At 45.6% G+C, this 26,668-nt stretch overlaps 1 protein-coding gene across 1 annotated transcript in view; it reads left to right on the top strand.

Moving 5' to 3' along the window:
- LOC124613454 (juvenile hormone acid O-methyltransferase-like) overlaps positions 1-26,668 on the top strand; it is a 92,525-nt gene that overhangs the window by 10,043 nt on the left and 55,814 nt on the right. Inside the window, exon 2 of the mRNA XM_047142158.1 lies at positions 6,605-6,737. Coding sequence (XP_046998114.1) covers positions 6,605-6,737 — 133 coding nt within the window. The remainder of the gene's footprint in view (positions 1-6,604; positions 6,738-26,668) is intronic.

Here is a 26,668-nt window from a genome sequence, read left to right as displayed (position 1 = left end):
TCCTTCACCCGACTTTTTTTATGTGGATCGACTCAATGGGTGTCCTTCAGGGTTTTCTACTCCACACCTTGGTCTCTGCCATTCATAACCTTCTCGTCGATCTTGGCACTCAGTTGGTAGAGCTCTTGTCTGCGAAAGGCAAAAGTCACAGGTTGGAGTCTCGGTCTGGCATACAGTTTTTAATCTGCAGGAAGTTTCATATCAGCGCAAACTCCGCTGCAGAGTGAAAATCTCATTCTTGGCAATGCTGTTTATTGGTTGGTTTCCTTTTTCACAGCCATGTACGTATCCCAGGTAATGAACTTGCCGATTGCTTGAACAGTCCACGGGTATACTGCCGGTTAATAGTGTCCAACGGGCACAATATTTCGGCGATCAGACATGTCGCCATCGTCAGGTGCGCTGACGAACTGAGCTCCTTAGTGCGGGCGGCCGATTTAAATTCTCTTCCCCCGCGGGCCGCTGTCTTCGCCGTCTGCGCCCGCGCGCCGGCGGTCGCAGAGACGTGGGAGTCTGAATGTCCTAGCGTCGAGTCGCCAGTTCGTACTTCTTGCTGAGAGTCTTCTTAATTACATTCAGTGCCGGGTCCCAAGCCTTGTTGAGATTGTAGCCGCAATCTCGGTTGATCCTCCCTAGTGCGAATTTCGATAGCCTCCCTTATAACGCTGTCCCAATATTTAGAGGTCTGAGCCAGGATCTTGGTACGCTCATAATCCATCTCGTGTTTCTCGGAAAAACAGTGCTCTGCTACCGCCGACTTATTTGGATATTTCAGTCGAGTGTCCCTTTGATGTTCTCGGCAACGATCTTAGATGGTGCGTACTGTTTGTCCGATATGAGTTTTCCCACACTCACAGGGAATTTGGTATATACCGGCCTTCCTCAAACCGAGGTCATCTTTCACACTTCCCAGTAATGCCCGTGTTTTATTGGGCGGGCAAAAGACGATTTAACTCGGTGTTTCTTTAATATACGGCCGATTTTCCCCGATAGTGCGCCATTGTACCGAATAAAGGCAGTGGCTACCTCTTCTTCGGTGACTTCATCCGTAACCACAGGTTGTGCTGTGGTGGTGGGACGGAGAGCGCGTCTAATCTGCCATTCCGAGTACCCGTTTTTTCGGAACACGGTTTTGAGGTGTTCAATTTCCTGGGTCAGATTCTCTGCGTCTGAGATGCTGCACGCCCTGTGTACTACTGTTTTTAGTACTCCATTCCTCTGAGAAGGGTGGTGGCAGCTGTCTGCATGCAGTTGCAGGTCAGTGTGCGTTTTCTTCCTGTACACACCGTGACTCGGGGTACCATCAGCTCTTCTCTTGACCATAACGTCAAGGAATGGTAATCTTCCTTCTGCTTCGGTCTCCATAGTGAATTTGATGTTTGGATGTATGGAGTTTACGTGTGTAAGGAAATCCAGGAGCTTGTCGTTACCATGGGGCCAGATGACGAACGTGTCATCGACATAACGGAAGAAACAAATGGGTTTCCAATTGGATGACGCCAAGGCTTCCTTCTCAAAGTACTGCATGTACAAATTCGCGACCACCGGCGAGAGTGGGCTGCCCATTGCGACTCCGTTTGCTCATAGTATTCCGCATTGAACAGAAAATACGTTGAGGTCAAGACATGCCTAAAGAGTTCGGTACTCTTCTCGTCAAATTTGACTGAAAGACACTGATCCCCTAATGAGCTTCGACGTGGTTTCACTATTCACCAGGATGCCTCTGAGAGTCAATCGAGCTTATTGAGCATAAATGGCTGTATGCCTCTGTACGAGCCCTAATCTCTCTTATCTTTGTGTTCTTTCCGCGAAATGTAAGTTGGCGGCAGTAAAATTGTATTGCAGTCAGCCTCAAATGCTGGTTCTCTAAATTTCTTCAGTAGCGATTCACGAAAAGAACGCCTCCTTTCCTCTAGAGACTCCCACCCAAGTTCCTGAAGCATTTCCGTAACACTCGCGTGATGATGATCAGACCTACCAGTAACAAATCTAGCAGCCCGCCTCTGAATTGCTTCTAAGTCAGCCCTCAATCCGACCTGATAAGGATCCCAAACGCTCGAGCAGTGCTCAAGAATAGGTCGTATTAGTGTTTTATAAGCGGTCTCCTTTACAGATGAACATCATCTTCCCAAAATTCTACCAATGAACCGAAGACGACTATCCGCCTTCCCCACAACTGCCATTACGTGCTTGTCCCACTTCATATCGCTCTGCAATGTTACGCCCAAATATTTAATCGACGTGACTGTGTCAAGCGCTACACTACTAATGGAGTATTCAAACATTATGTGATTCTTTTCCTATTCATCTGCATTAATTTACATTTCTCTATATTTATATTTAGCTGCCATTCTTTACACCAATCACAAATCCTGTCCAAGTCATCTTGTATCCTCCTACAGTCACTCAACGACGACACCTTCCCGTACACCACAGTATCATCAGTAAACAGCCGCACATTGCTATCCACCCTATCCGAAAGATCATTTATGTAGATAGAAAACAGCGGACCTACCACACTTCCCTGGGGCACTCCAGATGATACCCTCACCTCCGATGAACACTCACCATCACTTATAAAGTTTTGCTTTACTCCTGAAGCAGGGGCATGGTGGCTGCGGCTGGGGTCCCTCCTCCAGTTTCCTGGAACTGGGACCCATGACCGCTCTCCCTTGCAAAGACGCTCTTTTATCCCTCTGTTTTTCAAGTTTTTAGATTTGGCCTACCCATTCATGCCTTCCCCCTTTATTCTTAGTTTCCTCGGTTTAGAGTTTGACCCCTCTGACTGGATCAGCCCACTTTCAGCGGACACCTCTATCTTACGCAAGTAATTTTCGAATCAAGAGACTGATGACCTCGCTGTTTAGTCCCATAACCCCGTCAATCTATTTATATCAACATGTCACAGATGTTAGCGGACGAACCTCATGTGGTTACGTCTGTCCCGGTTTTCTTCGCAAAAGTGGTTTGGCCTTGCAGGCCCCAGTACCTGAATTGCCCTCCGGAAATGAAGTCCCTCGGTTAGCGTTGGCGTCGATTATGGAGCCCTTGGCCTTACCTCCATACTGACCACATTCTCCCCCCCCCCCCCCCCCCCCTCCCTTTTTCCTACATTTTGTTTGGACTTCTTGTGCCGTTTTCTTTACCCTTTCCTTGTTTATTCTTCCCCTGTTGTGCCTGTTGACGTGATCATGGTATAGAGTGGAGACTGGGAAGGGTCGGCGGCGGCGGCGGTGTGCTGGTGGTCCAATGCGTTTAGCTTCTCTGGGGCGCCCCTCAACTCGCCATTTCCGCTCCTTCTGTTCTTCAATGTTCCTGCTGCCCAGAAATTCCTTGTAATTCTTTGTTTGCTCGTTGTCCTTCCCCTTGACTGTGCTGTGCTATTTTTGTAGTTCCTCCCTTGGTTTCTGCAACCTTAGATCACGGGACTGATGACCTCCCTGTTTGGTTCCTTCCCCCTCAATGCACCAACAAACCAGAAGTAATCACCACACACCATAAAGCAAATTGTCTGTGAACATATTTAAAAATATTGACAATTTTCAGTTAAATTTTACACGTCTCTAACTGAAAAATGTGAGCGCTCTGTTGGCTGAAAGGTGGAAAATACCAGCGTTTCTACTGCATATTTTTATATACTATTGATCACTTGAGTTCTCACGTTGACACTTTTACAATTTCATATGAAGATACTTTGGGTATATGTTAACAGTAAGTTCAAAAATGGCTCTGAGCACTATGGGACTCAACATCTTAGGTCATAAGTCCCCTATAACTTAGAACTACTTAAACCTAACTAACCTAAGGACATCACAAACACCCATGCCCGAGGCAGGATTCGAACCTGCGACTGTAGCAGTCCCGCAGTTCCGGACTGCAGCGCCAGAACCGCTAGACCACCGCGGCCGGCTAACAATAAGTCTTTCTGAAAAGTAGACTTCAGTCATGTATTTCTTGCCACAAGATTCTATTCTAGAAATATTTACATCCGATAGTCGAAGTTAAGGTTGCTTTTTTATAATTAATAAGTATGTATTGCCCTTCCTGTTGATAGTAAATCAGTGCTTCTAATCTTCTTTCCCCCAAATAGCACACTGAAACATAACAGGAAATTTCACATCTCTAGCTCAAATAGGTTATTGAATAAACATATCACAAAATCTATTTCTCCTGAAATTCAAAGATAAACTTGATCTAAAGCTCTCCTCTGCTATAGTACACTGAAGGTGCGTAATCTTCTTGGTCTATAAGCTCATCTTTTCTTTTCATGTTTCTGCTTGTTACGCAGGTGTCATTAGTTACCCTGAGGAGCAACTTTGCAGCTTGGACTACACTCATGGAATCAATTACCAACAGTGACTGTCTCATATTAAACCCATAATATATTCCTAGTCACTCTAGATCTTCACACCTTATAACACTGCCCACATTAAAACAAATTACAGGCATAATAACTTAAGAGAATGACAATGGCAGCAACTCTTACTACAGAAAAGTTTATCGGGAAACCAACACTCGCAAACCGATGATATACGAGAGCAACATAAGAGCCTAACTTCGAACAGGGCTGTCAACTTGAAAAACAGTTGCATAGTATGTTTCTCAAACAGCAGTCTGACAGCATTGCCATGCGAAAGCAACGGAAACATTGGTGTGGATGCAAACCGACAGATTTTTAAACTACTTCCTGATTTCCAGTTCATTTCTTTTCACCACCACATTGTTCAAAAAAACTCTAAACACCCATATAAGATGAAAAAGGAAAATCCATTTTTGAAGCAGATTCACAGGCAAGTTACCTTAAGACATTTGTCGCACTGGGTGAAGAGACTATTAATTCTTGTTTCATAGAACACGGTCGGCTGCTCAGGGACCCACAACCGCACCCACTCTCTCGTCGGACTGAAATCTACGTCCACGCATCTTCCTCCATGTCGCTGAACATGTGAAGATCACACGGTGAAAGATCACTGAAGTGTTGCCTTCGTCCGATAGGCAGTGTGGGAGTGAGTGTTCGCGTGCAGTAAGATGATTCCGTCAGACAGCGTCCCGACAGACCGAGGTCAAACGACAAAGCCAGTAGCGGAAATATACATCTTCCCCGCCAAAGAAGTGGAAAGCCGTTCATGAAAGTTCTGGGAAGGTCATCATGACCTCCTTTGGGTACACGTGCCCTCTGCTCGTAGTTATCCTCGAATGTGAGGACACTTCGGAAACTACTACGCGCCATTCCGTGGTCTCGTTGTAAGGGTTGTTCAGTTTTCATTTGACTGTCCCACACACACAAGCTGGTCACGTGTTCATTGAACACTAGACGAGCCTGTTGTCGCCACACAGATATGTTTTGCTCGACGGCCTGTAGCAGCTTACACAAACAGGGTTCCCTCCAGCTGAGCGCAGCCGCTGGTTCTACACCACGCCGCCATGCCATTCCAGCAGCCACCAGGGAAGGTCACTCCACAGCGACCACACTGACCAACTAGCCGTCATCGTGAGAGCCTTCGTCTCCCCCGACACTTACTTTCCCCGGATGCATTGTCCCTGAAACGGTATTCTTCCGTGGAACTTATATTACGATTATGTGCCTAGCGATGACCATCACGACATACGTCACAATAGACCTTAAGTTCATCATATTCCATTGAGATCAGAAGGATATTTCAGTGGATCACTAGAATTTACATTATGTTGAACGTTGATCTATTGTGTTGTGACAATAAAATATGACTTACTGCCTGGGAATCGTCAGTCTTCAGTCATTGCGCGTGTGCCTTGCAGCTGCAGGACACAAAACTGCCAGATAGCTTCTCGGTCCGAACGGTTTCATATTTCTCAGTGGAAATTCTAACACCTGCCAACATGTTGCCGGTGATACTTGCCCACATGTGAAAATGATAGCTACAGACCACACTGGATGCAACAGTGAAAATATTCGATTGTAAGACAGGAATAAGACAAGAATATGTGCTTGTATAGGGCACTAGATTTTAATAAACATGTAAGAAATTAACCAACGTACCAAGATGTGGCAAGAGTTTGTTTGCGTAGCCATCCTCCGCAGCAAGCACAGAAACATTTTTGTAAATAAAAATGTCTTCTCTTGCTGCACTGTGTTTAATTTTCCCAGACGCGTTTCGCCTATCTTTCGCTTTAAGGCATCGCCAGTGGGATCTATAATGATAGTTAGGATACACTTTCGATTTGCTACGTGTCATCCGTAGACCATAAAACAGCGACAAGTGAACTGTTTTATAATCTAAGAGTAAAACTTAGAATATCAGAGGGTCAGAGGTACATCGTAACTGTATCACTAAGATCCCATTGATGATTTCTTAAAGTGAAAGGCGAAATGCATCTGGGAGAATTAAAAACAGCACAGCAAGAGGTTTTTTTCAGAACAGGCACAAGCTATGGCAGATTAAAACAGTCAGGTCTCATGAATAGTGAAAAAAGTGAACCATACTTCAACTAAAAGTTGCTATTTTGTGGAATTGGAAATAAACGAGCAGTGTCCTTAGTTCCATTTTTCTCTCTGCTGGAAAATCCTCAATGTACGTTTGTTTGTTTGTTTGATTGTATAAACTCTTTCTATTTTTCCTTGCAGACGGGCAATAAAGAACATCAGTAAACTTCTCTGTTCTGGTGGTGAAACTGTCATTGTACTAATGAGTCGTACTGGTTTATTTGCAACATACGCGAATGTGGCAAAGTCAGCCAAGTGGAGCAGCTACTTGAAGGTAAGCATCGTAGCTACGGAAGCAGGCCTAAGAAGTTCTATGCAACGAATTATAGCGTACTTGGCTTTTCCTAAATAGTGATACCATGCACAAAGGTCTGTAGCGCTTTCTCCAATTTAAATTAGCTTCAGAATGGCAATGTAATTCAATTTTACTCCTTACTTGTAGTAAAAATAACAATGTAAAAACTGTTCCTTAAAAACACGGGAGAACTGCCGTAGGTCAGTAACATCTTGCCACGATATTTCGGCACAAAGTCTTTTGGCCTTCTTCAGGTGAGTACAGCTGTAGAAGTACTGGCGAATACGTTTTTTTTTTTTTTTTTTTTATTGTATTTCAATTCCCCACCGGGGCGGGCTGGCAGCAGCATATGCGCTGCTCTTCAGCCAAAAGACATAGAACAAAACAATAGAAGACATTTAAAAACAGCAAAGGAGAGAAGAAGGCGGACATAGAAAGAAAAAAAGGGAGAACATCATGGAAGGCAATACACAAAAAAAACGGGGTGACTGTAAAATGGAGATAAAAAACTGTTTAAAAGTAGCACACACAAAAAGCCTCACACTGCGACGATTAAAAGAACACAAGGCACAGTATGACTGGAGCACAAAGGTGTTGACGGATGGCATAGCACATAACGTAACACTGACGGCGAAGTTCAAGGCAGTACACAATTAAAATCACACCTCTTGACGCACACGAGAAAAGCACTAAACACAACACTGATGTGGCACACTGATGACGATCAATACAGAGGATCTGCCAGGTTCTAGGAGAGGAGGGAGACCTGAAGAAGGGAGGGAGGGGAAGAGATAGGGGAGGGGAATGGGGGGCGCGCGGAAGAGGGCCAGGTAGGGAGGGATGTGGGAAAGAGAGAGGCAAGTATGGGGTGCAGGGCCTCAGGGGAGTGGGGGATGGAGGAAAATCCGCTCTGGGAGGAGGAGGAAAGAGGAGAAGGGGACCCTGGGGAGGGGGGGGGGGGGGGAACAAGGCCAGGTTATAGTTGGAAGGAAGGGTAGATGTCACGGCGAAGTTCGTGCGAATACGTGCTGAGCTCTGCTGTTTAAAGCCAAAGGGGGCTGCATTGCGCATGCGCTGTGCATGTACGGTTTAGCGAGCGTGTTCACAACTCCGTGCGCTGCGCCTGGCGCCCTCCGCGGTGAAAACTTGGCATTTCGATATCAGGTCGGTCTTCATCTTCATACCGATAACTACGTTGACTACGAAGTTTCTCTACAACAGGATTCCAAGCGGAATTTAACTGGTAACCGCTATCTCGATTGATAAGAGTCTCGCTGTCTGACAATTTTATTTCTACGGATTCATTTATAATTGAACTCCAGAAATTTGATGTTTGAACCACAATTTATGTATCATTGTAATTCATGGAGTGGCCAGTAGAAATGCAATGTTCAGTGATTGCGGACTTGGTGGGTTGGAGAAGGCGAGTATGCCGCTGGTGTTACACAATACGTTCCTGCACCGAACTTGTTGTCTGCCCTATATATGACTTGCCGCAATCACACGGAATCTTGTAGACACCTGATTTACGTAGGCCCAGGTCATCCTTAAAGGATCCTACCAGTGATGATATTTTAGGAGGAGTACGAAAGATGACTAACTCGATGCTTCCCCAATATTCTACCTATCTGTGACGAGATGTTCGCAATAAAAGGTAGATAAGCCGTTGACCTGAAGACTACTTCTTCCTTGTTGAGTCGTTTGTGGGACTGCATCGCTCTGTTCACTTACTTATTTGAAAAGCCATTCATCAGGAATACCTTTTGCAGGTGTTCCAGTTCCGCTTGAAGACTGTCGACGTCAGAAATAGTATGGGCACGGTGGATTACAGTTTTAAGCACACCCATTGTTTGTGCTGGATGGTGGTAACTGGTAGCTTGCAGATACAAATCTGTATGGGTCGGTTTCCTATACACCGAATGACCAAGTGTGCCATCATTCTTACGCCGTACCAGAACATTTAAAAATGGAAAACAACCATCTTTTTCAGTTTTCATATTGAACTTAATATTTTCATGTAAGGAATTCATGTGATGTAGAAATTCTTGGAGACGGTCCACGCCATGAGGCCATACTATAAATGTGATAGGTGGAATCAAAATTGATAAGGACCCAACGAGCCGAGTTAAGCGAAAAACACCAGAACTCTTGTCAAATAGTTCTCGATGGAAGGAGGTCATCAAGAGATTGAAACCAAATAGTGCGGTTCCTCCCAGGCTATATGGACTGCCTAAGATCCATAAGCAAAATGTACCATTACGTCCGATTGTGAGCAACATTGGGGAAGCCACCTACGACTTAGCAAAATTTCTGGCATCACTGCTTAAACCAGTTATAGGCAAATGCCCTCATAACATAAAAAACTCTGATTTTTTTCAGCCGTATTCAGTCTTTACAGCTGCAAAGTAACGACTAGCTGGTCAGCCTTGACGTGGTTTCTCTCTTTACCACATTCACACATGATTCATTACACATGATCGGTAATATGTTTGATACAGATATTACAACGTTGTTTGAGCATACTCTCTCTTCTACATATTTTACATTCAACAATGAATTTTATGAACAATCTGACGGTGTCGCCATGGGGAGTCCTTTGTCTCTCCTGGTGGCAAATCCTTTTTATGGAAGACTTTGAAGAGAGACCTCTCAATTCTGCCACTTTTAAACCGACAGTGTTTTGACGTTACGCGGATGACACCTTTATAGCATGGCCTCATGCCGTGGACCGTCTCCAAGAATTTCTACATCGCATGAATTCCTTGTATGAAAATACTAAGTTCGCTATGAAAACTGAGAAAGATGGTTGTTTGCCATTTTTAAATGTTCTGGTACGGCGTAAGAATGATGGCACACTTGGTCATTCGGTGTATAGGAAACCGACCCATACATATTTGTATCTGCAAGCTACCAGTTGCCACCATCCAGCACCAACAATGGGTGTGCTTAAAACTATTCCACCGTGCCCATACTATTTCTGACGTCGACAGTCTTCAAGCGGAACTGGAACACCTGCAAAAGGTATTCTTGATGAATGGCTTTTCAACTAAGTGAACAGAGCTGTGCAGTCCTACAAACGACGCAACAAGGAAGAAGTCTTCAGGTCAACGGCTTATCTACCTTTTATTGCGAACATCTCGTCACAGATAGGTAGAATATTGGGGAAGCATCGAGTTAGTCATCTTTCGTACTCCTCCTAAAATATCATCACTGGTAGGATCCTTTGAGGATGACCTGGGCTTACGTAAATCAGGTGTCTACAAGATTCCGTGTGATTGCGGCAAGTCATACATAGGGCAGACAACAAGAACGGTGCAGGAACGTATTGTGTAACACCAGCGGCATACTCGCCTTCTCCAACCCACTAAGTCCGCAATCACTGAACATTGCATTTCTACTGGCCACTCCATGAATTACAATGATACAAAAATTGTGGTTCAAACATCAAATTTCTGGAGTTCAATTATAAATGAATCCATAGAAATAAAATTGCCAGACAGCGAGACTCTTATCAATCGAGATAGTGGTTACCAGTTAAATTCCGCTTGGAATCCTGTTGTAGAGAAACTTCGTAGTCAACGTAGTTATCGGTATGAAGATGAAGACCGACCTGATATCGAAATGCCAAGTTTTCACCGCGGAGGGCGCCAGGCGCAGCGCACGGAGTTGTGAACACGCTCGCTAAACCGTACATGCACAGCGCATGCGCAATGCAGCCCCCTTTGGCTTTAAATAGCAGAGCTCAGCGCGTATTCGCCAGTACTTCTACAGCTGTACTCACCTGAAGAAGGCCAAAAGACTTTGTGCCGAAATATCGTGGCAAGATGGCAGTTCTTCCGTGTTTTTATGCAACAATCAGTACGCCGGGAAAATTTCAAACCTCAATGTAAAAACTGTCAGTTACAGATATATTTGTATTAAGTAGTGAGCAAGGCTGGTAGCAATTACTGCTAAGAAAAGCAGCAACTGTTTACAGAGCAATGAAATATTGACTGTAAAAGTACAGTGCAAAACAGTAAGTCTGCAGAATTTTTAAATTTAACGGAATGTAAGGATTTCAGAGGGGAAAGATACAGATCGACACTGCCTGCAGGAAAATTAAAGAGACGTTTGGGGAAAAGAGAAGCAGCTGCATGAATATCAACTCCTCAGATGGAAATCCCATCTTAAGGGAAAGGTAGGAATAGGATATAGAGGGTCTATACAAGTAAGATGCACTTGAAGGCAATATTATAGGAAGGGAAGTGGACATAAACGAAGATGAGATGGGATATACGATACTGCGAGAGGTATTTGACAGAGTTCTGAAAGATCAAAGTCCAAACAAGGTCCCGGCGATAGTCAATATTCCGTAAGAGCTACTGACAACCTTCGGATAGCCAGCCATGACAAAACTCCTCCATATGATGTAGAAGGTGTATGAGACAGGCGAAATTCCCTCAGACCTCAACAAGAATACAGTAATTCCATTTCCAAAGAAAGCAGTTGCTGACAGGTGTGAAAATTATCAAACTATCAGTTTGATAAGTCATGACTGCAAAATGCGAATATTATGTACGGAAAAACTGGTAGAAACCGACCTCAAGGAAGATCAGTTCGGATTCCAGAGAAATGTAGGTACAAAGCAGTACTGACCCTGCATCTTACCTAAGAAGAGCGGTCAAGGAAAGACAAACATGCGTTTATATGATTCGTAGACTTAAAGAAAGCTTTTGACAATATTGATGGGAATACTCTCTGAAATTCTAAAAGTAGCAGGGGTAAAATACTGCGAGAGAAGGTTATTTATAACTTGTACAGAAACCAAACTGCAGTTAAATTAGGGTCATGAAAGGGAAGCAGTGGTTGAGAAAGAAGTGAGACAGGCTACAACCATATTTGCGACGTTATTCAATCTGTAAATTGAACTAACAGTAATAGAAACATAAGAAAAATTTCAGAGAAGAAATACTAACTTTAACTTTTGGCGATGGCATTGTAGCTCTGTCAGAGACAGCAAAGGACCTGGAAGAGTAATTAAACAAAAAGGACAGTGCCTTGAAAGGAAAATATGAGATTAACATCAACAAAAGCAAAAACAAGGATAATGGCATGTAGTCCAAATAAACCAGGTCATGCTGAGGGAATTAAATTAGGAACTTAAAGTAGTAGCTGAGTTTCGCTACACTATGTGATGAAAAGGATCAGGACACCAGGCTGAAAATGACTTAAAAGATTGTGGCGCCTTCCATCGGTAATGCTGGAACTCAATATGCTATTGGCCCACTCTTAACGTTGACAGCTTCCACACCCGCAGGCATACGTTTAATCAGGTGCTGGGAGGTTTCTTGGTAATTGCAGCCCATTCTTCACGGAGCGCTCCACTGAAGAGAGGTATCGATGTCGGTCAGTGAGGCCTGGCTCGAAGTCGGCGTTCCAAAACATCCCAGGTCAGGACTCTGTGCAGGCCAGTCCATTACAGGGATGTTATTGACGTGTAACCACTCCGCCATAGGCCGTGCATTATGAACAGATACTCGATCATGTTGAACGATTCGATCGCCGTCCCTGAATTGCTCTTAAACATTGGGAAGCAAGAAGGTGCTTAAAACATCAATGTAGGCCTGTGCTGTGATAGTGCCACACAAAACAAGAGGTGCAAGCCCACTCCACGAAAAACACTACTACACCATAACACCACCGCCACCGAATTTTACTGTTGGCACTACACACTTTGGCAGATGACGTTCACTGGGCATTCGCCATACCCACAGCCTGCCATCGGATGGTCACATTGTGTACAGTGATTCGTCACTCCTCATATCGTTTTCCCCTGTTGAATCGTCCAATGTTTACGCTCCTTACACCAAGCGAGGCGTCGTTCGGCATTTATCGGCGCGACATGTGGCTTATGAGCAGCCACTCGACCATGAGATCAAAGTTTTCTCACCTCCTGCTTAAATGCCATAGCACTTGCAGAGGATCCTGATGCAGTTTGGAATTCCTGTGTGATGGTCTGGATAGATGTCTGCCTATTACACATTTCGACCCTCTTCAACTATCGGCAGTCTCAGTCAACACACCAGTTCGCGCTGTACGCTTTTGTTCTTTACGTGTTTCTTCATATTTCCACTTGACTTTCACATCGGAAACAGTGGACCTAGGGAAGTTTAGGAGAGTGTAAATCTCGCGTACAGACGTTTGACACAAGTGACACCCAATCACCTGCCCACTTTCGGAGTCCGTGAGTTCCGCGGAGCACCCCATTCTGCTCTCTCTCACGATGTCCAATGACTACTGAGATCGCTGATATGGAGTACCAGAGTAGGTGACAGCGCAATGCACATAATATGAAAAACGTATGTGTTTTGGGTGTGTCTTGATACTTTTGATCACATAGTGTATTTAAGCAACGAAGTAACTAATGATACGTGAATTAGTGTACATAAAACGTACACTTGCAATGGCAAGAACCGCATTTCTGAAGAAGAGAAATTTTTTTAACATCGAAACATTGAAGAGCCATAGAAATTGGTACATCCGCATAATATCGTGTAGGGCCCCCGCGAGCACGCAGAAGTGCTGCATCACGACGTGGCATGCACTTCACTGACGTCTGAATTAGTCCTGGAGGGAACTGACATGAATTCTGTAGGGCTGTCCATAATTCCGTGAGAGTACTAGGGGGTGGAGATCTCCTCTGAACAGCACGCTGCAAGGCATCCCAGATATGCTCAGTAATGTTGTCTGGGGAGTTTGGTGGCCAGCGGAAGTGTTCAAACTTAGAAGACTGTTCCTGGAGCCACTCTGCAGCAGTTACGGACGTGTTGGGTCACGTTGTTCTGCTGGAATTGCTCAAGTCCTTTGGCGTCGGAATGCACAGCGGACATGAATGGATGCAGGTAATTAGACAGGATGCTTACGAACGTGTCACCTGTCAGTCGTATCGGGACGTATCAGAGGTCCTTTATCACTCTAACGGCACACGTCCCAAACCATTACATAGCCTCCACCAGCTTGAACACTCCCTGCTGACGTGCAGGGTCCATGGATTCATTAGGTTGTCTCCATCCCGTACACGTCCATTCGCTCGATGCAATTTGAAACTAGACTCGTCCGACCCGCAACATGTTTCTAGTCATAAACAGTCAAAGTCGGTGTTGACCACCCCAGGCGAGGCATAAAGCTTCGTGTCGTGCAGTCATCAAGGGTACACGAGTGGGCCTTAGACTCCAAAAGCCCATATCGATGATGTTTCGTTGAATGGTTCGCACGACGACACTTGTTGATGGACCAGCAGTGAAATATGCAGCAATTTGCGGAAGGGTTGCACTTCTGTCGCGCTGAACGATTCTTTTCAGACGTGGTCGGTCCCATTCTTGCAGAGATATCGGAGATTTGATGTTTTTACGGATTCCTGATATTCACGGTAAACCCATCGCTACCTCGGAGTTGCTGTATCTCATCGCTCGTGCGCCGACTATAACACCACGTTCAGACTCTTAAATCTTGATAACCTGCCATTGTACCAGCACTAACGGATCTGACAACTGCGCCAAACACTTGTTGTCAAATGTAGCCGTTGCCGACCGCAGCGCCGTATTCTGCCTGTTTACATATCACTGTATTTGAATATGCATGCCTACACCAGTTCCTTTGGCGCTCCAGGGTAGATTTAAGTGTTAAGAAGTCTTTTTGTAAAGGTTTTTGTATGGAGTGTTGCCATGAATGGAAGTGAAACGTGGTGCTACATTAGAATGTTGAAGGTTAGATGGGTCGATCACGTTAGTAATGAGAAGCTACTGAATAGAACTAGGGAGAAAATTTTGCGACACAGCTTGACCAAAAGAAGTGATCGCTTGGTAGGGCGTATTCTTAGACATAAAGAGATCATCAGAGGGAAGCGTGTGGGGATAAAAATCATAAAGCCGGATAAAGAGATAAATACAGGAACCAGATTCTGAAGAATGCACTTTCCAGTAGCTATTTGGAGATGAAGAGGTTCCAACAGGATGGGTAGCATAGAGAGCTGTATCAAACAAGTCCTCGGATTGAAGACCACAACAACAAAAGCAGAAAAATTGTTAGGGCATAACTTGACCAGTTATGCTAATATACTGATAAGGACAAGATGCAACAATCCCTTTCCATCCTTCCGTAGTACTGAGTCGACATGATCTCTGAATTGTTGGAAACAATGCTCACCCATGGCCGCTGGGCAGTCACTCGTAATCCATCGAGTTTTGTCACAACTGTTCTCAGGCGATGCGACAAAACATAGCCCAACATGAATCATCGCGTATTTGGAACTTCTAGTGGGGCGACAAGAGTTATTTAATATGTTTTGAACAGTTTCTTGGAAAAGTTGGAGAAATATTTCATCGTCAAACATATAAATGACGTACTATGTATAACTGCATGAATGCGCGTGGACAAACATGGGCTATTCATTTCAAACTCGTAGCATGACGCTCGGGTAAGAAGTTAAGACCGTCGGTCACCGTGACTCGTAAGCCACGTTACAAACTACTTCTAGAGCAGAAAAATTAATACAAAATCATAGTTACAAAGGCGTGCAGAAAAGATGCTCCTCAGATTTTTCTCTGTTCCCTATATGTGTTGATATACTGCACGTCATGCACATTCCTCGGTCGACTTCCCCGCTTCGCTGACGCAAGTAGCCATCCTATGCCGCTGGAGGGCTCCGAACAGTAGCGTGTGATATACGCAACTGTCTGTGCGTGAGAAACCCTCAGTAAAACTGAAGGCACGAATGCATTGAGGTCGTCCACACAAGGAGCACCACCTCCTCCTGCGTAATGCCAGACCACAAACGAGCGCCGAAACATCTGCAACTATGGGACACCTTGGGTTCAGTGGCATCGGTCATCCTCCATACCGTCCCGAATGTGCCACATCTGATTAGCATCCGTTTCAAAAACTTACAGGACGCCTTCGAGAACTTAAGTTTGACCTTGATGAAGCGGTGCAAGGAGAGGTGTTGGATCCGTAAACAAAGTCAAACATTCTGCAGTTGACGGTGTCAACAAACTGGTTTCTCGTTAACAGAAACGTCTTTGTCGCCTGGGTGGCTGTGTGGGGAAATAAATATGTAGACATAAAAAATGAAGCTTATGGATGGTCTTATAGTTATATTAAAAAAAACTTTAAAAGTTTACACATACAAAATTCGGAAGAATTACTTTTCGGCACGCCCTCGGATTGTTGTTGTTGTTGTGGTCTCCAGTCCAGAGACCGGTTTGATGCAGCTCTCCATGCTACTCTATCCTGTGCAAGCTTCTTCATCTCCCAGTACCTACTGCAACCTACATCCTTCTGAATCTGCTTAGTGTATTGATCTCTTGGTCTCCCTCTACGATTTTTACCCTCCAAGCTGCCCCCCAATGCTAAATTTGTGATCCCTTGATGCCTCAAAACATGTCCTACCAACCGATCCCTTCTTCTAGTCAAGTTGTGCCACAGACTTCTCTTCTCCCCAATCCTATTCAATACCTGCTCATTAGTTACGTGATCTACCCATCTTATCTTCAGCATTCTTCTGTAGCACCACATTTCGAAAGCTTCTATTCTCTTCTTGTCCAAACTCGTTATCGTCCATGTTTCACTTCCATACAAATACTTTCAGAAACGACTTCCTGACACTTAAATCTATACTCGATGTTAACAAATTTCTCTTCTTCAGAAACGATTTCCTTGCCATTGCCAGTCTACATTTTATATCCTCTCTACTTCGACCATCATCAGTTATTTTGCTCCCCAAATAGCAAAACTCCTTTACTACTTTTAGTGTCTCATTTCCTAATCTAATCCCCTCAGCATCACCCAATTTGATTTGACTACATTCCATTATCCTCGTTTTGCTTTTGTTGATGTTCATCTTATATCCTCCTTTCAAGACACTATCCATTCCGTTCAACTGCTCTTCTAAGTCCTTTGCTGTCTCTGACAGAATTACAATGTCATCGGCGAACCTCAAAGTTTTTACTTCTTCTCCATGAATTTTAATACCTACTCCGAATTTTTCATTTGTTTCCTTTACTGCTTGCTCAATATACAGATTCAATAACATCGGGGAGAGGCTACAACCCTGTCTCACTCCTTTCCCAACCACTGCTTCCCTTTCATGCCCCTCAACTCTTATAACTGCCATCTGGTGTCTGTACAAATTGTAAATAGCCGTTCTCTCCCTGTATTTTACCCCTGCCACCTTTAGAATTTGAAAGAGAGTATTCCAGTTAACGTTGTCAAAAGCTTTCTCTAAGTCTACAAATGCTAGAAACGTAGGTTTGCCTTTTCTTAATCTTTCTTCTAAGATAAGCCGTAAGGTCAGTATTGCCTCACGTGTTCCAACATTTCTACGGAATCCAAACTGATCTTCCCCGAGGTCGACTTCTACCAATTTTTCCATTCGTCTGTAAAGAATTCGCGTTAGTATTTTGCAGCTGTGACTTATTAAACTGATAGTTTGGTAATTGTCAACACCTTCTTTCTTTGGGATTGGAATTATTGTATTCTTCTTGAAGTCTGAGAATATTTCCCCTGTCTCATTCATCTTGCTCACCAGATAGTAGAGTTTTGTCATGACTGGCTCTCCCAAGGTCGTCAGTAGTTCTAATGGAATGATGTCTACTCCCGGGGCCTTGTTTCGACTCAGGCCTTTCAGTACTCTGTCAAACTCTTCAAGCATTATCGTATCTCCCATTTCATCTTCATCTACATCCTCTTCCATTTCCATAATATTGTCCTCAAGTACGTCGCCCTTGTATAAACCCTCTATATACTCCTTCCACCTTTCTGCCTTCCCTTCTTTGCTTAGAACTGGGTTGCCATCTGAGCTCTTGATACGCATACAAGTGGTTCTCTTTTCTCCAAAGGTCTCTTTAATTTTCCTGTAGGCAGTATCTATCTTACCCCTAGTGAGACAAGCCTCTACATCCTTACATTTGTCCTTTAGCCATCCCTGCTTAGCCATTTTGCACTTCCTGTCGATCTCATTTTTGAGACGTTTGTATTCCTTTTTGCCTGCTTCATTTACTGCATTTTTATATTTTCTCCTTTCATCAATTAAATTCAATATTTCTTCTGTTATCCAAGGATTTCTATTAGCCCTCGTCTTTTTACCTACTTGATCCTCTGCTGCCTTCACTACTTCATCTCTCAGAGCTACCCATTCTTCTTCTACTGTATTTCTTTCCCCCATTCCTGTCAATTGTTCCCTTATGCTCTCCCTGAAACTCTGTACAACCTCTGGTTCTTTCAGTTTATCCAGGTCCCATCTCCTTAAATTCCCGCCTTTTTGCAGTTTCTTCAGTTTCAATCTACAGCTCATAACCAATAGATTGTGGTCAGCATCCACATCTGCCCCTGGAAATGTCTTACAATTTAAAACCTGGTTCCTAAATCTCTGTCTTACCATTATGTAATCTATGTGATACCTTTTAGTATCTCCAGGATTCTTCCAGGTATACAACCTTCTTTCATGATTCTTGAACCAAGTGTTAGCTATGATTAAGTTATGCTCTGTGCAAAATTCTACAAGGCGGCTTCCTCTTTCATTTCTCCCCCCCCAATCCATATTCACCTACTATGTTTCCTTCTCTCCCTTTTCCTACTGACAAATTCCAGTCACCCATGACTATTAAATTTTCGTCTCCCTTCACTACCTGAATAATTTCTTTTATCTCGTCATACATTTCATCAATTTCTTCATCATCTGCAGAGCTAGTTGGCATATAAACTTGTACTACTGTAGTAGGCATGGGCTTTGTGTCTATCTTGGCCACAACAATGCGTTCACTATGCTGTTTGTAGTAGCTAACCCGCACTCCTATTTTTTTTATTCATTATTAAACCTACTCCTGCATTACCCCTATTTGATTTTGTATTTATAACCCTGTAATCACCTGACCAAAAGTCTTGTTCCTCCTGCCACCGAACTTCACTAATTCCCACTATATCTAACTTTAACCTATCCATTTCCATTTTTAAATTTTCTAACCTACCTGCCCGATTAAGGGATCTGACATTCCAAGCTCCGATCCGTAGAATGCCAGTTTTCTTTCTCCTGATAACGACGTCCTCTTGAGTAGTCCCCGCCCGGAGATCAGAATGGGGGACTATTTTACCTCCGGAATATTTTGCCCAAGAGGACGCCATCTTCATTTAATCATACAGTAAAGCTGCATGTCCTTGGGAGAAATTACGGCTGTAGTTTCCCCTTGCTTTCAGCTGTTCGCAGTACCAGCACAGCAAGGCCGTTTTGGTTAATGTTACAAGGCCAGATCAGTCAATCATCCAGACTGTTGCCCCTGCAACTACTGAAAAGGCTGCTGCCCCTCTTCAGGAACCACATGTTTGTCTGGCCTCTCAACAGATACCCCTCCGTTGGGGTTGCACCTACGGTACGGCCATCTGTATCGCTGAGGCACGCAAGCCTCCCCACCAACGGCAAGGTCCATGGTTCATGGGGGGGCCCTCGGATGTAATTAGCGAAATACTGGTTTGGCCCAAACGACAATTTCCTCTGGTCCTGTGAGGCTTCTTTTTAAATCGGCTATTGGACGTAAATCATCATATTATTATACCACATACTCTAAGAGAAACCGACGTTAGAAATAGAATACCTGTATGTTCGTGGAGTGTTCAACGATTGTGTAAATTGAAACGATGTGCTGTCTAAAAATGTCTCCACGTTAGCGTTGCACATGGAAAAATGTATTATTGATGTACAGTTTTCCAGGGAAGAATGACACGTAACAAAGACCAGATTTTGACTCTGGTAAATATTCACTGTAAAAGGGGATGAAGCTTCTTCTGAGCTCAGTACTCATTGTCGACAGTGCGAGAACCTGAGTGAAGTCATAAATAAGAGATCTCGCGATTATCTTCCGAAATGGCAGGAAGTATCAAGTGTAGATGTTGTGTACGGTTTAAGATAGTGGAAGTATTATACGATATAAATAAAGGAAGAAAGGGGGAAGGTTTAAGCCAGATGGGCACAATGCTAGCGCACTGCCCTCGAAAGTAACCAAAACAGCCACAGAGCTCGGCGTCCACGTCCTACTCGGTGAATACTGTTACCCACTCTACACTGCCTGACAAAAACAAGTGCACAGAAAACATGGTCCGATGTCAATGTAACTTCATAAAAGTACTCGTCGGCGGGTATAGAAATGGTTAGAACTAAGATTCTCTGACAAATAGGATCAGCACCAGAGCGCATTAATGTTTTCGTGTTCACTGTTATTACCAGGCTTGGTAGGGTATATGGGGCTTGCACAGCATCTGATGTGAAGTGATCACTGATGGACGCAAATATGTATCATACCCATGCGAGGCAGCGTTCTCAGCACGTTGCAGAGTTTGAATAGGGTCTCACTGCAGGTGTCCATTTGGCCAGCTGGTCGAATATCCAGATTTTTGGCGCTTTCCGATGTTGAACTCCGACTGAAACTTGATAGCAGGCATAGTATTAAACATTTTCCTCAAGCACTTCAGATCATCACAATGGAGGATAGCCATATTGTGCACGACGCACATTGTAACCCCTTCACATTTGGGTCTTCCAACCGAGAACAAGTACTGGACTCCCTGTAACATCGTGTCATCCTGCACCACATGTCAGAGACGAGCAGCAAACGGATTAAGAAAACACCATTACATGAGTAGGCTGCCATTAAAATCACATCACAACACAAATGGCTGCTTTTGGAGTGGTGTCGTGATCTGGAAGCAAGGATTGCTGATGAATGGCGTCGCATTCTGTTCTGCGATGAACAGCATTCTGAATTACCCACGATGGCCGTCATCGGTAAGTATGGCGGCGAACCGTCGAGGGATCCCATTCTTCGAATGTTTTGGAGAGAAACAGAGGTGTTGCTCATGGCGCCATGACATAGCTAGCTATCTGGTATGACTTCGTCACGGCTGGTACTGATAAAGTGAACTCTGACGGCGCAAAAGCAAATCATGAACATCCTGAGTCCTCATGTATTACCTCCCATGTGACAGTATCTTGCTGCAATTTTGCTCGTACACACATGGCTATTGCCCTTAAATGCCTCCATGATATTAAGATACTGTCGTATCCAGAAAGGTCCACAGATCTGTACCTAACATCTGCGTGACCAGCTTGGTCATAAACTCCGTCTCAATGCCAATATCAAAGATGTCAAGGACCACTTGAAACAGATGTGGGCCAGCTTGGTTCAGGAGAGAACGCAGCGGCTTTGACGGAGGGAGTAGGGGGCGGGGCGAGGGGCTGTGGCCTAACGTCATATTGATAAATGGAAACACACTGCCGAGTTGCCCCCAGGGGATCCACAACTCTTTTGTGGATACGTGTGCAGCGAGCACGGGACCCCGAGCTAATGTGGCCTTCCTTCCTTTCCGGGCTACATACCTTCCCTTTCCGTATCCTTCCCCATCCCCCGTCTTCGCCCCTCCCCCTCACCTCTGGCTCTTTCCTTCCCCTTCTCCCCCCCTGGGGAGTATGGTTTGTGCCTCCGTCCGGAGACGGCCGCTTGTAAATGTACCGCACTCTTCGCCTTCCTTGCTTGTATGTCTTCATCTTTCTTCGTCCTTCTCTTCCCTTTACCTCTTCCCTTTACCTCTTCCCTTTACCTCTTCCCTTTACCTCTTCCCTTTACCTCTTCCCTTTACCTCTTCCCTTTACCTCTTCCCTTTACCTCTTCCCTTTACCTCTTCCCTTTACCTCTTCCCTTTACCTCTTCCCTTTACCTCTTCCCTTTACCTCTTCCCTTTACCTCTTCCCTTTACCTCTTCCCTTTACCTCTTCCCTTTACCTCTTCCCTTTACCTCTTCCCTTTACCTCTTCCCTTTACCTCTTCCCTTTACCTCTTCCCTTTACCTCTTCCCTTTACCTCTTCCCTTTACCTCTTCCCTTTACCTCTTCCCTTTACCTCTTCCCTTTACCTCTTCCCTTTACCTCTTCCCTTTACCTCTTCCCTTTACCTCTTCCCTTTACCTCTTCCCTTTACCTCTTCCCTTTACCTCTTCCCTTTACCTCTTCCCTTTACCTCTTCCCTTTACCTCTTCCCTTTACCTCTTCCCTTTACCTCTTCCCTTTACCTCTTCCCTTTACCTCTTCCCTTTACCTCTTCCCTTTACCTCTTCCCTTTACCTCTTCCCTTTACCTCTTCCCTTTACCTCTTCCCTTTACCTCTTCCCTTTACCTCTTCCCTTTACCTCTTCCCTTTACCTCTTCCCTTTACCTCTTCCCTTTACCTCTTCCCTTTACCTCTTCCCTTTACCTCTTCCCTTTACCTCTTCCCTTTACCTCTTCCCTTTACCTCTTCCCTTTACCTCTTCCCTTTACCTCTTCCCTTTACCTCTTCCCTTTACCTCTTCCCTTTACCTCTTCCCTTTACCTCTTCCCTTTACCTCTTCCCTTTACCTCTTCCCTTTACCTCTTCCCTTTACCTCTTCCCTTTACCTCTTCCCTTTACCTCTTCCCTTTACCTCTTCCCTTTACCTCTTCCCTTTACCTCTTCCCTTTACCTCTTCCCTTTACCTCTTCCCTTTACCTCTTCCCTTTACCTCTTCCCTTTACCTCTTCCCTTTACCTCTTCCCTTTACCTCTTCCCTTTACCTCTTCCCTTTACCTCTTCCCTTTACCTCTTCCCTTTACCTCTTCCCTTTACCTCTTCCCTTTACCTCTTCCCTTTACCTCTTCCCTTTACCTCTTCCCTTTACCTCTTCCCTTTACCTCTTCCCTTTACCTCTTCCCTTTACCTCTTCCCTTTACCTCTTCCCTTTACCTCTTCCCTTTACCTCTTCCCTTTACCTCTTCCCTTTACCTCTTCCCTTTACCTCTTCCCTTTACCTCTTCCCTTTACCTCTTCCCTTTACCTCTTCCCTTTACCTCTTCCCTTTACCTCTTCCCTTTACCTCTTCCCTTTACCTCTTCCCTTTACCTCTTCCCTTTACCTCTTCCCTTTACCTCTTCCCTTTACCTCTTCCCTTTACCTCTTCCCTTTACCTCTTCCCTTTACCTCTTCCCTTTACCTCTTCCCTTTACCTCTTCCCTTTACCTCTTCCCTTTACCTCTTCCCTTTACCTCTTCCCTTTACCTCTTCCCTTTACCTCTTCCCTTTACCTCTTCCCTTTACCTCTTCCCTTTACCTCTTCCCTTTACCTCTTCCCTTTACCTCTTCCCTTTACCTCTTCCCTTTACCTCTTCCCTTTACCTCTTCCCTTTACCTCTTCCCTTTACCTCTTCCCTTTACCTCTTCCCTTTACCTCTTCCCTTTACCTCTTCCCTTTACCTCTTCCCTTTACCTCTTCCCTTTACCTCTTCCCTTTACCTCTTCCCTTTACCTCTTCCCTTTACCTCTTCCCTTTACCTCTTCCCTTTACCTCTTCCCTTTACCTCTTCCCTTTACCTCTTCCCTTTACCTCTTCCCTTTACCTCTTCCCTTTACCTCTTCCCTTTACCTCTTCCCTTTACCTCTTCCCTTTACCTCTTCCCTTTACCTCTTCCCTTTACCTCTTCCCTTTACCTCTTCCCTTTACCCTTTACTCCGCTGCGGCGTTTGAGACCTCTCTTCTTTCCTTTCCCTGTCTCTTTCTTCCTCCCTGTGCGTGTCTGAAGGCCGACCCACGCACTTCCATGCGTAGCCGGTGACGGGGTAACGCGTAATTCCCCGCCCCATGTAGACAGGTAGGACACGTACGTACCCCCTGGTAACGGCCAGGCCCAGGGAGGGGTGATTACCCGAGCTGATACCTTCCGAAAGTGCCGATTGGTCCCTCCGTCCGTTTGTCGGGAGGTGTGACCTGAGGTGTGAACAATCACCTAAGGCGGGTGTGCCCTCGGTGAGGGCCCCCACAAGGGAGGAGCGCGCCATCGGAGACGCCGGTAATCATGGGGGATTCTTCCGCAGTGGTTTCCTCACCTTCCACTATGTCTGCTCACAAACGTAAGTTCACTGAGTCTCAGCCACAGACGGTTCTTCCATCGTTGCCACAGTTCCTTGTTGTTTCTCGGTCTGACGAAGGTCACGACTTTTCCACGGTCAACCCTTTCATTATTCAGAAAGGTGTCGACGCAATTGCGGGTCCTGTAAAGTCTTGTTCCAGATTACGGAATGGTACCCTGTTGTTAGAAACACACAGTGCCCTCCAGGCTCAAAAATTGCTGCGTACTTCTCTGCTCCACACCTTCCCTGTCCGGGTGGAACCGCACCGTACCTTAAATTCCTCGCGTGGAGTCGTTTATACACGCTCCCTCGATGGATTGTCTGACGAAGAAATTCACCGCTGTTCATAGGGTTATGAAAAGGGTTGACTCGAACATCATTCCAACCCGCACTGTCTTCTTGACATTTGACAAAGTTCAACTCCCATCAAAAATCAAAGCAGGCTATGAGATAATTTCCGTTCGCCCTTATGTCCCAAACCCTACGCGTTGCTATCGATGTCAGCGGTTCAATCACACCAGCCAGTCCTGTTCTAATCCGGCCAAATGTGTTACGTGTGGCAAGGATGCCCATGAGGGTGCTTGTCCACCTCCATCCCCTCACTGCATCAACTGTATGGGTGACCACGCTGCTTCCTCTCGAGATTGCCCCGTTTTTAAGGATGAAAAGCTCATCCAGGAGATCAGAGTAAAGGAAAAGGTGTCGACCTTTGCTGCTCGAAAGTTACTCGCCAGTCGACAGCCCACCGTGCCTCAGAAAGGAAAATACAGCACTGTCCTTGCTTCTCCTCGGCCAACAAAGGAGGCGGCCACGCAGACTTGCGACCTCACATTTAGTACCACGGTTGTCAGATCGGCCAGCGCAAAGATCGCCCGTTCAACCTCACCACTCTCGCCTGCCCACTCTATGGCTCACCCTTCGTCGGGTTCTGCTAAATCTCGAGCCCAAAAGTCAGACGCCAAGTCTTCGAAAAAAGAGCATTCTCGTGAAGAGTTTTTACGTACTGCAACTTCACAACCATCGGTTCCTCCTTCCTCTAAACATCATACCTCCAAGAAGGCTACGAAGAAACACAGTTCCTCTCCTTCTCCGCCAAGGCGTGTCCCAACTACAGCACCACCTGGCGGAAATCGCCCTCGGCCATCTTCTGTATCGCCGAGGCGCACTGCTGGTGGCCGGTCAACTGGCCGATCGTTGGTGGCAGGAGCTGCTCCTGACCAACCTATGGATCAGGATCTTCTGCCTTCGACTGAATGCCATTCCATGCTGTCGGTCGCAAGCTCTGAGCAGTCGTTGAGTTGACAGCACCCTTGGTCACGTTTCTCCATTTTCTGTTCACCCTATGTCCATTATCCACTGGAATATCCGCGGCATTCGCGCCAATCGGGATGAATTGTCGATCCTCTTACGATCCTACTCGCCGGTCATCTTCTGTCTTCAGGAAACAAAGCTGCGTCCCCATGACCACTTTGTTCTCCCTCATTTTCAGTCCGTCCGATATGACCTCCCCTCTGTTGAAGGCACTCCAGCCCATGGAGGACTCATGATTCTGCTCCATGATACTCTCCATTATCACCCTATCCCCTTAAACAGTTCCTTCCAAGCTGTCGCCGTCCGTCTTTCCCTTTCTGGATACACGTTCTCTCTATGTACGGTATACATTCCATCGTCCACACCACTGGCACGAGCTGATCTCCTTCATCTTCTTGATCAGCTTCCACCCCCCTATTTGCTGGTTGGGGACTTCAATGCCCACCTCCCGCTTTGGGGATCTCCACATCCTTGTCCACGTGGCTCACTATTGCTAGACGTCTTCCACCAAGTGGATCTAGTCTGCGTCTGCCTCAACGGCAAATTTATCTCATTTGGACCTTGCGGTCGGTACTGTTCCGCTAGCTCGGCGCTTCGAATGGTTCGCCCTTGATGATACACACTCGAGTGACCACTTTCCATGTGTTCTTCGACTGCAGCCTCAACTGCCATATATGCGCTCGCGACGCTGGAAGTTTGCCCAAGCCGATTGGACACTTTTTTCGTCTCTAGCGACATTCGATGACCGTCGCTTTCCCAGCGTCGACGATGAGGTCACACATTTTACCGACGTTATTCTCACAGCTGCGGAACGTTCAATACCACGCACCTCCGAATTGCCCCGGCGCCCCCCAGTTCCTTGGTGGAACGAGGCATGCCGTGACGCAATACGTGAGCGGCGACGTGCTCTTCGCATTTTCCGTCACCATCCAACTTTGGCCAACTGTATCCGATATAAGCAGCTCCGTGCGCGATGCCGTCGCGTCATCCGCGATAGCAAGAAGGCAAGCTGGCAATTCTTTATTAGCTCATTTAACACCTTCACTCCCTCCTCGGAAGTTTGGAGTCGGCTTCGACGGTTCTCAGGCGCGCCTAGTTTCTCCCCGGTCTCTGGGCTCACTGTCGCGCATGATACCTTAGTGGACCCCGTCGCAATTTCTAACTCATTGGGTCAGCACTTTGCTGAGATTTCGAGCTCTTCAAATTACCCGCCAGCGTTTCTCCCGAAGAAACGTGCAGCGGAAGTGCGACATCTTGCTTTCTCCTCTCAAAATCGCGAAAGCTACAATACTGTTTTCTCCATGCGCGAACTCCAACATGCACTCTCTTCTCGCTCCTCCGCCCCAGGACCGGATGGTATCCATGTCCAAATGTTGCTGCATTTATCAACCCATAGCCTGCGTTACCTCCTTCGCCTTTATAATCGAATTTGGACCGGCAGTACCTTTCCCAGACGATGGCGGGAAGCTATTGTCGTCCCCGTTCCGAAACCTGGAAAGGACAAACATCTCCCCTCTAGCTATCGCCCCATTTCTCTCACGAGTAGTGTCTGTAAGGTTTTGGAGCGTATGGTGAATTACCGTTTAGCTTGGTGGCTGGAATCCCGCAGTCTTTTAACACCAGCCAAATGCGGATTCCGACAACATCGTTCTGCCATTG

The sequence above is a fragment of the Schistocerca americana genome, chromosome 4 (genome assembly GCF_021461395.2).
Source record: "Schistocerca americana isolate TAMUIC-IGC-003095 chromosome 4, iqSchAmer2.1, whole genome shotgun sequence".
NCBI lineage: Eukaryota > Metazoa > Arthropoda > Insecta > Orthoptera > Acrididae > Schistocerca > Schistocerca americana.
The sequence above is the reverse complement of the archived record's forward strand: the minus strand, read 5'-3'. Positions and strand labels throughout refer to the sequence as shown.